The 16,547-nt window shown below is 46.6% G+C and overlaps 1 protein-coding gene across 1 annotated transcript in view; it reads right to left on the bottom strand.

Moving 5' to 3' along the window:
• KIFC3 (kinesin family member C3) overlaps positions 1–11,401 on the bottom strand; it is a 48,275-nt gene extending 36,874 nt beyond the window's left edge. The window contains exons 1-4 of the mRNA XM_044659352.1: positions 11,249–11,401; positions 7,903–8,042; positions 3,600–3,602; positions 3,035–3,176 (exon numbers count right to left, since the gene is read on the bottom strand). Coding sequence (XP_044515287.1) covers positions 3,035–3,176; positions 3,600–3,602; positions 7,903–8,042; positions 11,249–11,315 — 352 coding nt within the window. The 5' untranslated portion in view covers positions 11,316–11,401. The remainder of the gene's footprint in view (positions 1–3,034; positions 3,177–3,599; positions 3,603–7,902; positions 8,043–11,248) is intronic.
• Between the last annotated feature and the right edge of the window lie 5,146 nt (positions 11,402–16,547).

Below are 16,547 nucleotides of genomic sequence, written 5' to 3'. Positions count from 1 at the left end.
AAAAGGATGGATAGATAGATAGACAGAAAAAGGATGGATAGATAGATAGATGAAAGGATGGATGGATGGATGGATAGATAGATAGATAGATAGATAGATAGATAGATAGATGGATAGATAGATAAAAGGATGGATAGATAGATAAATAGATAGATAGATAGATAGATAGATAGATAAAAGGATGGATAGATAGATGGATAGATAGATAGATAGATAGATAGATAGATAGATAGATAGATAGATAGATAAAAGGATGGATAGATAGATAGATAGATAAAAGGATGGATAGATAGATAGATAGATAGATAGATAGATAGATAGATAGATAGATAGATAGATAGATGAAAGGATAGATAGATAGATGAAAGGATAGATAGATAGATAGATAGATAGATAGATAGATAGATAGATAGATNTAGATAGATAGATAGATAGATAGATAGATAGATAGATAGATAGATAGATAGATAGATAGATAGAAAAAGGATGGATAGGTAGATAGATAGATGAAAGGATGGATAGATAGATAAATAGACAGACAAAAGGATAGATAGAGAGAGAGAGATAAAAGGATGGATAGATGGCTGGCTGGCTGGCTGGATGGATGGATGGATGGATGGAGCACTTACTGTGCACCAGGCCCAGTGCTAAGCTCTGAGGATACAAAGAAAAATAAAGGTATGCAGTTCCTGCCCTCAAGGAGTTTACTTTCTAATGAGGAAGACTACACTGAAAAGAGGACTGGAGAGGACAAAGGGCATCCAGGCAGGGGCACGTTGAGAAGACTGTGGGAAGTTGTGTGGAGGCTTGGACCTTGGCAAGATAAGACAAGTGGAAAAAGAGGACGGGCCAAGCTCTTTGTGAAAGCGTTGCCTAGTTTGTAGTGGTATTTCACTCACACCAAATCTTGGGGAAAGTAAAGCCCTCACTTCTCTCTTAGAACAGAGTTGAGGCCATGATTTGAATGTCTTTTCTCCTTCAGAACAGGGTTTGCCCACTGTTGCAACATGCTCCCCTCCAGCAAACATTCCCTGGATAGCTAACGGGTGGACAGATGAGGTGGTCAGTGGAACCAACTGGCTCCTGCCAAGTGAACTTGGCTGAGAGTTTCTGCTTGTGTCTATGTGAGAGTCCCCAGGAAAAAACTCCTGCTATCTGTCCTTGAGAGAAGAGGTTAGAAGAAATGATGGTCTGGGAGGAACTCTGTGCAAAGTTCCATTTGAGGCGCCATTTTGAAGCTCCAGATGATGCCCAGGGAGACCCCCTTCCCCACCCCAGCCCACCACCAGGACTTTGCCCAGGGCTCCTACTACATGAATAGTGTATGAGATGTTGAAACTTCCTACAGATGATGAAACCTGGGCTGTGCATCAAGGGCAGACCATCCTGCAGGCATTCTTGGCTCGAGCTCTTTGTAATTTATTCTAAGGGTTTGCTTTGGCCTCCGTATCCTACACCTGGCCAGCCCTTTGGCGAAGGATTAGGAAATGGCAAAAGGATATAAGCAAGGCAGAGGAAGAAAAGATTGCAGAATCAGCCAAGGACAGCAGCGGCAGAAGCAGCAACAATCATAAGAGTACTAGGGAGCATGAGAGAGTTTTAAGGGACAGAGGAACAAAGCTTCAGCCACAAAGAAGATCATGAGGTCAGAGAGTCCAGGAAAATGAGCAGAAGGGACGAAAAGCAAGAGGGCCATTTAGTAAACCAACAGCTAGGTCCCTTCCTTCCAGAGAAGCAGGCCTCCCATCAGGGACTAGATCCCCAGGAACTCTGGTCTCTAAGTGAGACAGCCTCAGCGAAGGTCCACTGGGGGTCTCTTCTTACTGGAGCAACCCAGGCTCCAGCCTCCAGTCTTGGCTACTACCTCTTTATTCTTGTACAAATTCGTTTTTCCTTATCTTTGCCTGGATCTAGCTCTTTTGCTAAAGCCCCACCTCCAGCTTCTCCCCTGGTCCACAGAATATCCCAAGTCAGCAATCGTGGGGAACACAGAGAGACACAGCCCAGAGGAAGCAGATACAGAGCAAGGGGAGCCCTAGCCACTTTGGAACCCGGGGAGTGGTTCCAGCCACCATACCTGGGCAAGTTCAGACACACGGTTAACCTTGGCAGAAAGAAGCAGGGAAGCACTCCACGGGGCCCTGACTTCTCTTTGGATGCTTTCTGCTCAGTTTCTTCTCTTAGGGAGGATGCTCCTTCGAAGGCAAACACCTTGGACTCCCTACATTCCTCCTCTCTGCCCTGAGAGATGACGCTGATAGAACAGCAGCTAAGGAGGTCAGAGAGTCATCAAAACTAGCCTGTTGTCATTAGCTTCTAAGGCCTTTCCAGAAGGAGAGGGAAGAGGAGAGAAGATCCTTCTCTACACTCACAAGGCAGCAAACAAGTCAGGGGATCACAGATTTGGGGCTAGAAGGGACTCCAACCCTCTCATTTTCAGATGAAGGAAATGACTCCCCTCTCCAGAAGGCAAATGATTTGCCCAAGGTCCTACAGCCAATACATAGTAGAGCCAAAATTTGAACACAGGACCTCGGATTCTAAGCCCAACCTGCTCAGAGATCTCTCACAAAATGCTAGAAATCAGAGGATAAGGTACCTTTCCACAAGCGAGGAGTGATATCTTTGAGGCTACCATTCTTTCCTCCTTGATACAAGAACCCAAGGCGAGACAAAAAAAACCACTGAAACTCAATCCCAGGGCTCAGTCACTAAAGCCGGCTATCACCTGGTGGGGAAGGTGAGTGCGTGGAGACGGGTGGGAGGGGGAGGGAAAGGTTATACAGCACATTCTAGGCAAGGAGTTTCTGAAAAGTACAGGGCCAGGAGCATCCAACTTAAAATGAAGGGATTCGTTCGATAGCTCTTTGGGCATGTATGCCCAGGCACAAAAATCCAGATGAAACGCAATCAGGCCTGGCCTGGGCAGAGCTGGAGCGCCACCTGCGGGGCCCCTCTGCTCCCTAACTACTGCTGAGCTGGCTGCTGGCTGCCCCTCGCTCCTGGCTATTGGCTGACCCCTTCTCCTCTTTACCTGTTTTCTCAACATTCATGATGTAGGTTTCCTGGGCCTGGGCCGAGTCTCGGTCCCGCTTGGGGGCCAGTGCCAGCCTCTTCGGGTGCTTCTCCTCCTTCTTCACCTGACTCTTGCATGCACGCACCTTGTCCTGTAGTGCCTGTGGTCAAGACACAACCACAACTCCTGTAAAGGGCATCGCAACACCAGCCTTGTGCCCTCAGTGCCAAAGGAAGGAGGAGGAGGAGAAACCTGAGGGTCATCAGGAACCCCCAGCTCCAGTCACCCGGTAAGACGGGCAGGTGGCTGAGAATTCTCAGGTTACCCAACACCTCACGGCTACCAGGTCAAAGCTGAAGAGCCCCTGGAGAGAATCTGCTCAACTGAGTCCCTCATCCTGATGTGAGGGGGCACAGGCAAGAGCCACATGGGACGGGCAGCCAAGAATAGGTGCTAATCTCTAAGGGTGGCATGGTCAGCATCTACTGAAAAAAAAAAAAAAAAACCCCTTTCCTGCTGTCTTAGAATCAATCGGTTCCAAGGCAGAAGAACTCTAAGGACTAGGCTACTGGGGTTAAGGTACTTGCTCAGGTGAACCCAGGACCTCCTATCCCCACTGAGGCACCAAGCTGCCCCTCTGAAGCCTTCTCGAAAGCTGGAAAGGGAGTTCAGAGATCATTGGGTCCAATTCCTTCATTCTACAAATTAGGGGAAATGGGGTCTGAAAGAAGACTTGAACCCAAGTCCTTCTGACCCCCAAGCCCAGCAGCAATCCACTAAGCCACGGTCTACTTTCAGCATCTGTCGGGCTCTTTAGACAGTCTTATCTCATTTTATGAATAAGTTGCATCAAATCTGAGAGGTTAAGTTACTTTCTCTGGGTCACGCCGCTAGTAAAATCAGAGGGAAGATTTAAAACTAGGTCTGCCTGCCTCCAACATATCCATTACACACGGCCTCCCTTTTTCCAGAGAAGGAAGCAAAGGGCCCAGAGAAAGAAAGGAACTTCTCTAAGATCACATAGTTAGTAAGCAGCAGGGTCAGGAATGGAACCCAGGTCCCCTGATTCCCAGGCCAGTGGTCTTCGCACCAGACAACACTGCCACAGATATTCTTGAGGTTCTCTCTGTGACCACCTTGGAACTTGTATCCCTCTATTTTGGGCCATCAGCTCCATTCATAGATAATCTCATTTCCCAAGAAAGTGGCCAATCCAGTGGGTGATTTCAGCTCAGACTAAAGCTCCTGGGCTTCCCCTTGGAGACACAACATCACTTCATCTTGGAATACAAGCAGCCTTGGAGATCATTGATTCCAACAGACTTCCTTTAAAGACCAGAGCCCAGAGTCTCGCGCTGGGTTATGATGATGGCAGAGCTATGACCAGCTAAGGGCACGCAGCAGCTCCCCAGTCCACGGTTCCCACCACAACCCAACGCCCAAGCCTGGCACGATGCTCCCATGATGACCGAGAGGCAAACGCCATGGCCGGATGGGCACCAGAGTCTTTGACTCGTCAAGCCTGCTTTGGAAAGGCAGCCTCAGGGAAGGATGGCAATGGAGTGGAATGGAAGAGGGATGAAAGAAATAAAGGGGGGGAAAGATGGTGGGTGAGCTATGACAATAGTCAGAGGGGAGATGCCCTCACAAAGGAAAGATTTCCTGTCCAAAACCAGGCTAATGGAGGAACTGGGGGCATCACGAGAGTGCAAAAGAGAGCAAAGCTTTAATTCATTTACTCAAGAATCAGCATCCTCAGAGCCAGGGAATATAACGACCAAAAAACCCACCATGTGGGGCTCTAGACTCATCCACTCTTCCCTCTCCCTCCATCTACTCCATGTCACCTCGGAGAGGTACTTATCGTACTCGGAAAAATGATGGCGCTCTATTGATAATTAATAACTATGTAGCACCTCAAAGTTTGTAAAATAACTTCATATATTTTATCTTATTTGCTATTACATGCCCCTGTTTACAGATGAGGAAACTGAGGCAAATAGAAATGAAATGGCTCGCCTAGGGTCATACAGCTAGTAAGTGTTTGAAGTAGGATTCAAGCTCAGCTCTTCCTGCCCCTAAAGCTAGCACTGTATCCATGGGCCACCTAGCTGGCTCTATTGCCACAGGACTGGGACTGTTTAGTCCCAGGAAAGGTTAAGTTGTTCCTAGTGACCAGAAGAGGAAGGGGGCCCTCTGAAACTGGGGAATCTCAGCCACCTCGATCTTCCTGGATGGCAGCTATTCGCCTTCTTGTCTCAGATCCCCCAAGAGTGACTAGGATGTTGCAGGAAGGCATCCCTCTCAACATACCTCCCGACCTTGGCAAACTGGCCAACTTTTATCATTCTTTTGTTGAGGCAGATTAAAGAGCTTTGGTTCTCCACCTGGGACTCTCAACCATGATCTCAAAGCACATGGAAGCATAAGAAATTTTCCCAGGAGCTAGAAAGGAAATGGATTTTTCCAGTCCCACTTTGTATCAGGGAGAGATACCCAGAGGTTAAATGCTCGGAGTTACCCAGCAACTCAGAAATGGGAATTGGAAACAGATTTTGCTGACTTCCAAGTATTTCCTTCCAACCACAACACAGCCCTCTCTGTAATCAAAATTCAAGAAAACAACCATTGCAGAATTGCAAGGCTAGAGAAAGAAGGTTACCAGGGAGCTTCTGACCCCCTACCACCCTCTTTCATTGCAATTTCTCAAGTCAAAGACAGAAGTGTCACAATTTGTTTCTCTGCTCTGTTTCTTTAACCTTTTGCTTGCCCAAACCAGTCTCTCCTCAGATGCTACATAAAACAGGACCGATTTGTTGTTACCCCAACACAACATTAGGCACAATGGATTTTCAAAGAAGAAAAATTTAGATGGAAAAACCACTTAAACCAACTTCAGAAAAGTAGAATCTTGGAATACTCAGTAATCTGCTAAGTACTTAAATAAGGAACCTATGCTTCACTCTTGGGCTCATTCCCCCATGCCTTCCCATCTGGTTATCCAGTTTATCATTAATAATTATTATTATAATTATGGCTAGCATTTATATAGCTCTTCAAGGTTTGCAAAGTGCTTTTAACTTCATTTATCATCACTCCAACCCTCTGAAGCAGTTGCTATTCTCATTCTAATTTTACCGATGAGGAAACTGAGGCTAAAAGAGGTTATAGGACTTGCCCAGGGTCATAGTAATAATAACAACTCCCATTTATAGACTACTTTAAGGCTTGCAAAGCATTTTAATATGTTATTAGAGTAAATATATTATTTCACTTGAGAGACTCTGGGAGGAGGCTGGAGGATGGGGATATAAGGGAGATGCTATTATTTCCAACATTTTCTAGAAGTAAAAACTGATACAGAGAAAGGCTAGTCCCAGGGACACAGAAACCAGTAAGTACTTGAAATAGGATTCAAATTCAGGTCTTCCTGACTCTGGGTCCTAACAAGCAACAGTACAAGAACAGGGTAAATCTTTGTACGGCATTATGCACACAGGACAGCCTCTATGTGTGTATAAACCAGTTAGAGACAAAAGGGGAAAGAACCATAAGGGCCCTTAGGCATCCCCTGGCCCAAAGCCTTCCTTTTATAGAGAAAGAAATCAAATCCTAGAAAGGCTACAGACTTGCCCCAAATCACAGAGCTGGAAGGTGGCAAGACCAAGGTCTCTTGATTCTCAGTCTAATGTCTTCCCCACTATGGGGAAGCATTTATTTATTTTTTAAAACCTTTATCTCCCATCCTAGACTCAATGCTGTGTATTGGTTCCAAGGTAGGAGAGCAAAAAGGGCTGGGGGTTAAGTGACTTGCCCAGGGTCACACAGCTAGGAAGTGCCTGAGACTAAATTGAAACCCAGGACCTCTCATCTCCAACCACTAGCCACCCAGCCGCCTCTATGGATAGCATTTATCCAGCACCTTCAGTTTGCAAAGCTCTTTGCCAACATTACCTCACTTAATCCTTTATGGCAAGCCTGTCAGGTAGGTGTTTCTATTATCCCCATTTAACAGAGGGTGATAGTAATAATAATATAAATAATATATATCATATAATAATATAAAAATAATGTAAATGCCATTTATACAGCACTTTAAAAGGAGCTTTTACCTGTCTTTTTTCAATCAAATTTTACATGTGGGGAAACCAAGGCAGAAGGTTATGCGGCTTGCCAGATGACACAGCTAATAAATAACCGAGGCTGAATTCAAACTCAAGGCTTCCTAACTCTCAAGTCCAGAGCGCTGATCCCTGAACCACCCAGCTGTGCTATATCCCAGCCCTTGATACACTGGCTCCCACAGCAGAGAGTCTCTTTGCCTGTGAGAGAAGGTAGCCCAAAGGGCAGGGAAGGCCCCTGCCACCCGTCCTCTTCCCTCAGAAAGATCCGTGGCTTGATAAGAATTCTCACTGGCCTACAACGCACGAAAGCCATTTCTACCTTTTTGGCAGCACTTTGTACAAGTTTCAGAAATGAATTTAAAAACCGTGGAAGGGCCCGAATGGACCCCAATGAGAGCAGCCGGTTTGCCCAGCACCAGCTGTCCTCCCTGAGGTGTGCTACGGAACCAAGAAAAGCTGAAAGAGACAGTCCCACCTTATTGTTCGACACCTCTGTCAGGGAGAGGTGGAGAACCTTCTGTCATCTCCTGTTAGATCTTTACAAGATATCTTAATAAGGCAAATTGCTTCACCAGGCCAGGCTCCCAGGGAGGATATGTGCTAAGGATTTTGGCAGGAAGAGAGATCCCAATCTCTGCCCTGATAACCCTTTCCCCAGAAATGTTTATGGGGACAGAGCCTTATTTGCGGGGAAGAGCCATCTTCCTCCCCCATCCTTCTAAAGAAGGGAGGATTTCACCTCCCTCTGAGGTCAGTCCTTACCTGGACAGTCAGGTAGAGTTTCCGAGGGCTCTCAGGGCCAGGCCAGCCCACACTGAGGGCTCGTCGCTGAGCTGGGGTCGGGCGGGTAGAGGTCTGGCCTGAAACTTCTTCACTGCCTCCAAGGTTATCCTTACTGGCCCCTTCCAGAAAATAAAAATCAGGTTAAAGAGATTCACCAACAAACCAATCACTCACTCGGCATTATTATAATTATTTTTAATAAAAACCTTTACCTTCTGTCTTAGGATCAATGCTAAGAATCAGTTCCAAGGCAGAAAAGCAGTAAGGGCTAGGCAGTGGGGAATAAGAGACTTGCCCAGGGTCACACAGCTAGGAAGTGGCTGAGGCCACATTTGAACCCAGCACCTTCCATCTCTAGGTCTGGCTCTCTAGCCCCTGAGCCACTTAGCTGTCCCTTACTCATTTGGCATTATTTTAAAGTGCCTGCTCTATGGCAGACATTGAGAGTACAGATAGAGAGAAGGAAACCAGCCCTGAGAACCACCTCCCTAGTGTGGAAGCTGGCATTGGATATAACCTTGCTGGCACCTGTCACACCCCATACTCAGGTACATCAGTTAGGGAGGAAAGGCTCAGAAGAGGGGGAAAAAAAATCACACTCAGTCATTTTTCTTTAGCAGGCACAGAGATAAGTGGCCCAGAAGAATTGGCTGAGGGTAAGAGAATGAGTTTCTCTTTGGAAAACTCTCAGAATCCCCTGCCAGACTTCCTTCTTTTCCTTGGTGCCATGTTATCCTAGGGCCTGGTTATTCCCTTTGTCAGCTTTCTAGTCATATATTTCTTTCCTTCCTTCCTTCCTCCTTCCTTCCCTTCCTTCTCTCCTTCCTTCCTTCTTTCCTTCCTTTCATCCTTCTTCCTTCCATCTTTCATTCCTTCCTTCCTTTCAAAAGTTATTCCCTTTATCAGCTTTCTAGACACATATTTCTTTCCTTTCATTCCTACCTTCTTTTCCTTCCTTTACTTTCCTTCCTTTCTTTTTCCTTTGTTCCTTCCTTCCTTTCATTCCTTCCTTCCCTTCCTTCTCTCCTTACTTTCCTTTCTTTCCTTCCTTCTTTCTTTCCTTTCTTCCTTCCTTTCATTCAAAGGTTAGTCCCTTTGTCAGCTTTCTAGTCATATATTTCCTTCCTTTCCTTTCTTCTTCCCTTTCTTTCCTTCCTTCCTTTCATCTTTCTTTTCATCCTTTTTCCTTCCTTCTTTCCCCTTTTTCTTTCTTTCTTGACTTCAGTCCAGTTTAGGACCCTGAAAAGAGTGAAAGAAGATAGGGAAACACCTTCTGCCCCTTGTTAACAGATCCCTTCAAAGGGAGGGGTTAAAACTCATGGATAATTTGATTAATTGTGGGTTTCCATTTCAATTATCTCAGCTACCCTCACCCCCTAGGTGGACCGATAATCAGCACTGCTCTGAACATCCCTCGCGCCTGGCTCCAAAGACCTCTCTGGACACTCATTAAAACAAATGCTTGCTGTGAGGCCTCAGTCTCAGCTGTCTAAAAAAAAAAAAAAATCCTCTCTAATACTGTGGTCTAAAAAAAGGCTTCACGTGTTTTTTCAAGTCTCACCTCTTTGTTCCCTTGGCCTAAGGTTTGCAGAGACGGGGCTGTTTCCATGCAGTTAGAGAACTGGGTGACATAGCAGACTAAGTCTCCCCTACCCCCACCTACTTCTAGATCTAGAAGCCCATCTTTTCTAGCTCAGCCCATAGGGGATCTGGACTGGCCCCGGAGTGATCCAATGGGGTAATACAGTGCTCTGCAAAACTTAGAACACAATATAGTGAGCAGCCAGGTGACTTAGCAGATAGAGAGCCAAGCCTGGAGATGAGAGGTCTTGGGTTCAAATCTGAGTCCAGATGCTTCCTAGCTGTGTGACCCTGAATAAGTCACTTAACTCCCATTGCCTAGTCCTTATCACTCTCCTGACTTAGAACCAATACACAATATTGATTCTAAAGTGGAAGGAAAATTTTTTTTGTTTTTTTAAGCCTGAGCTATTATCCTTAGTACTAGTGTTTCGTTTTGTTTTTCTCCAGGTCCAAAGGCAATAAGGTCAATTTCCAGGGCGCACTAGGGATCCCAAATAGCCCTGAAGCAAACGAAACCAATGATCTCTTTATTGCTAAATCTGGTGGCCTTTTCTCAGTCCTCCTTCTATCCCCAATTCAGCTGGCCTGCCCAAGACTGACCAATAACATTCTATGCTGCCCCATGATGAATCCCTCCTTCTTGGGAAGGTGGGAAACCTAAATCTTATCCCTGAGCTCTGAAGGAAAATGCAGAGAGGCATAGAGAAGCCAGCCTTTGAAATAACACTCAAGGAAACCCAGAAGGCAGCTTTCTTTAGCCAGCCAAATAGGACCATCAAGGAGCACCCCCCCCCCCACCCCCCATTTTGCCTTCAGAGGTGTGAAACTAGAACCACCAAAAACAACAACAAAAAGCCTTTCCTTCTCCTTTGTTCTGTGGCTACAAATAAATAAATAAAGTGAATATAAGGAGAGTCACCTAACCTGGGCAAGAGAGCAGTCACATGGAGCTCCTGACTCTAGACAATACTGCCTTGAAATCTCTATTTAGCTCACATCTCGTGGCCTTTAGTCAAGTCCCCTAACATGGAAGAACACAGAGGCTGGTATGACCCAGAAAGAGAAATCAGATGAGCTGCCCGAGGAGTTCGAGGCTAAGGCAGCAGATGAGATGAGCCATACTGGGACTGACTCTCTTCCACTCCCCTTTGCTCATTCGGCTCTTTAGGCTCCTTCCGGAGAAGCCCATTCCGGCACCTGGCACCAAGTACCCTGGAGAGAGCCGAGCACGAGATCCCCCATGAAAGCCCCCAGAAGCACCGTGGGCTGCCCTGGATCATTCCCAGGCCACTCTGAACACGACCCACAAGCAGAGCCCTGAGCAGGATCAAATATCCCAAGCCTGCGAAGAAAACATTAACCAGACACTTCACTTACCTTGTTTACGAGGCAGAGGGAGGAATAAAGGGATCGAGCAAACCCAAGAGCTTCCAGGTGAAGGACAAAGGGGAAGCCGGCTAGGGCCACCTGGGCAGGTCAGGCATCACACCTTTTTGTTTGGGGCAGGCTATGGGATTGTGGAAGCTTAACCTTCCTTTTAAGACTGCTTTGCAGTCGGAAAAAGAAAGGAGGATACCCAGCTTCACGGGGAGACTCGGCTTTAGCTCTTGGGCAGCTCACTGGTTAGTTACCCTGTAATTACCTGCCTGCTTATGACTGGGTCTAGGATTCAGTGGGAAACTTTAGTCTCATCTCTGGTATCTGGAGGAAAAAAAAAAACATTTTAAAAATGCGGACTCACCAGTTCTCCACCTCCCCTGGCTGGCGTGTGGGAAAGGGCGGGAACACGGGGAGGCGGGGCCGGCCATCACAGGATCCCCACTGTCCTGGGCACAGCTTCCTTTCCACGGGGCCCTGGCAGAGGGAGCGGTGCCCGGATTCCAGGTCTTTAGAGATTTAATCATGGCACGGGGTTCAATGGCCCACAGGCTCCTGGGGACCTGAGGAGAAGGAGCAGAAAGGATGTAGCAAGGGTGGGCAGCCCGATCCCCCATTTAGGCACGTCCGGGAGCTGGCTTCAGAACGATCCACTGCTTTAAAAATGCCTACACTGAAGAGCCCTCTGGGCGAGGGTCTGGGGACCCGTCACCCGATCTGGGGCCAGAGAACAGCTGAAACCGCTTCTCCCACAGCCCTCTCTCGCTGGGTCCCTCCCTGGGTGACCGGACACAACTAAGCAAGAAGCAGTTGGGGGGCCTGGGACTGCGTCCAGGCTCTCGTCCCTAACGAGGTGGGCCTTTGCTCAGGGGCTGCCTCTTCTTTGGCCTGTATTTCCTCATCTACATGATGAAGGGGGTCACACAAGACGATCCCTCCACCAGGGCCCTTCTGGCTTTCAATCTCAAGAGCGAGCAGGAGGGTCCAAGCCAAAGGAGAGGGGATAAACCAGTTCGTTTAGTGAATTAATGAGAGCCAATCTTCATTATCCTGGTTCAGTTGGACTCATCCCAGGGTGATCGCTTGGGAAAAAAGAAGGCCTCTGGGATAGTGTGCCCTGTCCATCTTTGACTCGCCTCTGTCCTGAGGCATAGTGGTCGAGAGAGAGATACGGTTAACTCTACAAAATGTGTTCTGGAGGGAAAAAAATATATATGTATATATATATATATATATATACATATATATATTTATAAAAGCTAATTTTCTATAGTGCTTTATAGTTTACTTAGCCACTCAGTCAATAAGCATGTTTTTTAACCCCTTACCTTGTTCTAAGCATTAATTCTAAGACAGAAGAGCAGCAAGAGCTAGGCAATTGGGGTTTAGTGACTTGCCCAGGGTCACACAGCTAGAAAGAGTCCGAGATCATATTTGAACCCAGGACCTCCTGACTCCAGACTGAGCTCTCTAGTTGCCCCTTCAATAGGTATTTCCCAAGTGCCTACTATATTCCAGACACTTGGCTAAATGACTTATAAAGATCTCGTTTTATCTTCACAGTATCCATACCTAAGTGTGATGATTTTGCTTGCCTTACAGATGAAGAAACTGAGGTAAACAGAGTTTCAATGACTTGCCCAGAGTTACACAGCTATTTAATACATAGGGAGGATTTGAAGTCAGGTTTTCCTGAATCCCTAACCATTGAACTACCCAGCCACCTTTAAAAAAAAAAGTCATTTGTCAATAATTTTTTGTAAAGCAAACCCTCTTTTCCTATTCCTCGACTTATAAATTCCCAGACAATTTAATTCCAATTTTTATGTCAATTAACAAGGACAGACAATATCGACTGTTTGGAGCCCCGACCTATCAAATGAGATGGTATTTTTAAAGTACTTAGCACAGGGCCCAGTACATGGTAGGGGATATATAAACACTGGCTATTCTTATTATTAGCATCCTAAAGTGGGAGGGACTGAGAGTCACCTAGTCCAAGCCTTGTATTATACTGTTCAAAAACTGAAGATCCAGCTAGATAAAGTGACTTTCCTAAGGCCATACGAATAGTAAGTAGAAGAGGCAGAATTTGAAGTCGAGTCCTCTGACCCAAAGTCCAGCAATCTACAACAGAGGATCATTCTTGGAGGGTACAATGGACAGAAAGCCAGAATAGAGCAGATGGGGAAGGACTGGACGCTTGATTGACTCTGGGGAGGGGCACAAGCAGCAACATCAGCTCTCCTTTCCCACAGCTGATCTGAAGCATATTCGGTGAATGGATCCCCCATCAAATGGACCACTTAGTAGAGAGGAGCGATGCCAATGCCAACTGCATTTGTTTAGCACCCACTATGTGCCAGCGTTGGGAATCCACACAATGAAAAAAGCCCTCAATGAGCTCCCAATCTCATGGGGCCCTGATGGGAAGGAGTCCCAAGAAAAGGGGTCCGATAGACGTGGACCCTGGAGGATTCCATCCTAGATGATGGAATACGCCAGCAGTCAGGTGGCTGGCACCGAGCTGGGAGTGGTGAGAAGCCCGTCCACCAAAGGGGAGAGCCTCGCCTCACTCCCAGGATGCTGGAGCCTGGCACGACCTCCTCCATCTCGTGAAGGGTCTCACTTTACTCTCTTCCAATCCTTCCTCTTCTTCTTCAACCTCAATAAACTTCCGATGGCATCAATGGGATACTCCCTCCACTGGAGCAGATTACAAGCCATCTCTCCTTCGTGCTAAGTGACTTGCCCACATCCCGCCATCAAGCACCTTCCAGGCCTCTGAGCATCGCTCGGGTACCCACACAGGCTGTTAACCCCGGCTCGTGCCACATCACCGGTCCATCTCCTTCCCTGGTAACGAATTGCTTTGCAGCCATCTTTCACTCGGTCTCCTGCGCCCAGGGGTGATAAGCTGAGCCCGGCTTTCTCCACTCTTCACCTCCCCGTGGCTCTCTGGGTTTCATCCTTCATAGGCTGGGCTATTCTGTGATTCTCAGCATCCATGGTTGGAAAACGACCAAGATTTAAAAGATGAGCTTTTGTTTCAGGGAGAAGCTGAGGAATCAGTACAAGAACTGGCCAGTTTTGCAGAGACAAGCCAGTCCATTCTCCTGCTCCCATTCCTTTCTGTGCCTGACCCACCATGGAGCAACAGTTCCTGTCCACACTCAGCCAATCTAGTAAGCATTTATTAATTACTCAACAAAAATGGGACCCCGTGCTGGGCCCTGGGGAGACAGAAACTCAACAAAAACCAAAGTGCCGTCTCGGTAGAGCTTATATAAAATACACATTGGTGTGGTCCACTTCAACGGGCCAAATAATATAGCATTCTTCACTTGGTTTTGGTTTGATTTCCCCTTTTCCTTTGGAATGACTATGAATCTCGTTGAGGGGGCTCAAAAATATTGGGGGATTTGATGCAAACACCACAGTGGCACTCGCATCTGGGACACCTTCCTGCCTAAAGCAGGCCTGCTTAACCCGGGGTCCCCTCATGCTTCCTCTTGTTTGCAGAGGCTTGCACATCCTATTCATGGCTTTTCTTTAAGGATCCCCTTGCTATGTGTGTAAATTATCCTCATAAAGATTTTATAGGGTCAACAAAGTGGGCATATGGGCTGGTAGTGACTAATGCGCTCTTGGCAGCCCTTCTCAGCCGTGACTCAGTGGAAGAATGGGTTTCCCCCAAAAAGATTTGGTATCTCTCCCACTTTGGGATATCCTGATAATGAATACATTGACTTTTCCCAGCTTTCTTCCCTTAATTTCTTCTTCTCAGGGAGCACCCTGGGAGGTCCAAGTGGATGCTGCCACTCCGAACACTGATGAACAAACTAGAATATTACACAACCTTGATATCTCCTTCTTCACGTTGGTTATTCTCTTTCCAGCTTCAACTTTTTCACCAAAAAAAAAAAATCCTTATCTTCTATCTTAGAACTGTTATTAAGTATTGGTTTCAAGGCAGAAACATGGTAAGGACTAGGCAACTGAGGTTAAGTGACTTGCCCAGAGTCAAACTGCTAAGAAGTGTCAGAGGCCATATTTGAACCCAAGTCCTACCATCTATAGTCCTGGGGCTCTGTCCACCGAGATACCTCATTGTCCCCAGATCTTTATTTTATTTTTTTTTAAACCCTTACCTTCCATTTTGGAGTCAATACACAAGGCAGAAGAGCGGTAAGGGTAGGCAATGGGGTTAAGTGACTTGCCCAGGGTCACACAGCTGGGAAGTGTCTGAGGCCAGATTCGAACCTAGGACCTCCTGTCTCTAGACCTGGCTCTCAATCCACTGAGCTACCCAGCTGCTCCCGTCCCCAGATCTTTAAAAGAAGGCCACTAACACTCACTCTCTCTCTTCCTTTCTACTCCACAGATCATGTCAGGACTATTCAAAATTCTCCTGAAAAGAGAGGAGGAGAGGGGCCACCTTTCCCCCAATGGAGCAACATGGTGAAGGCTCCCATATGGTTGCTCGAGTAGGTCAAGAGAGCTAAGCCTGAATTTTGGGGACCCTCGTTACATTTGTCACCTTGTGCTTCCTTCCCTAAACACACATAAGAAAACAGTAATCCCAAGATGGAGGTGTCTATCCTGGGAAGCACCCTGGTAAATGCCAGAATTCTAGAGGTAATGGGTCCCTTGGTGGGCACCAACTATCATCGGAGGGTTTAGCTTCAGGAAAAAAATGAACTCCGACAAGGGTTGGAACTGAACCCAGGCCGGATTTGCCAGATAACACAGACCTAGAATAAACTATTTGGACAGTGCAAAACCAAGGTGAAATGTAGAGTGCCTGATCCCCAATCCTACAAGCGGCAACCCTTCTTGATACTCTAAATATCACTTTCCCAGTAAAGTATGAATAGTTATAAATCACTAAATCTCTGTCGAAGCACACCTATGAGTCTATATTTAGCATTTCTTTAGTGTGGAATAAATAAGTAGCTGTCCCATATCAGATTCGTATTGTTCACTGAGCACCCATCTTTACCTCCCTTTTAGGGGGAGACCCTCAACCCAAACCAAACCTAGCCTTAAGTCATTTTCACTAAAAAGAACCAAAGAGTAGGAGAAAAGTCATCTAACCCCTTTCACTACTGACCAAGCAACCCCAGGACTTCATCTTCCTGGGACCAGAGTTGAAAGGAGGGTCCTTAGGGGAGAGGGAGGAGGTGCAGGGTCCCCACTCCCCAAGCCCACCAATACGACTCATTACTGTTTGCCTAGAATTTAAGGTCCTCCATATTCTAGCACTAGTTTGGCTTTCTAGCCTTATTTCACATCAGCACCTTTCTCACATTCCCTATTGCAGCCAAATGAGACTGAATATTGTTCCCTAAATTTGACGTTCCATCCTTGACTTCCATGTCAAGTTGTCACCATACCTGATACAAACCATTATGGTGGCCCCATGGGGGCTCAGTAACCTCTCTAGCCTTTCTCTCAGAAGTACATCCAAGTTCCACCTCAAGGGCACTTGGGCATTCTGGGTAGTTCAAGGCCCGTAGGACCCTGGGAAGAGCAAGAAGTCTTCCCAAGCACCAGGAAGTTGCTTCCAGAATTCTAAGTTTCCATGGCAATGCCTGTAGGTGAGGTGAAGCAGGTTCTATTGTAAAGCCCTCTCTTCTCCTCTCAGAATTTTTAGCTTCTTT

Source organism: Gracilinanus agilis, chromosome 2 (assembly GCF_016433145.1).
Source record: "Gracilinanus agilis isolate LMUSP501 chromosome 2, AgileGrace, whole genome shotgun sequence".
Lineage (NCBI taxonomy): Eukaryota > Metazoa > Chordata > Mammalia > Didelphimorphia > Didelphidae > Gracilinanus > Gracilinanus agilis.
This window is presented reverse-complemented; position numbering and strand designations above follow the sequence as displayed.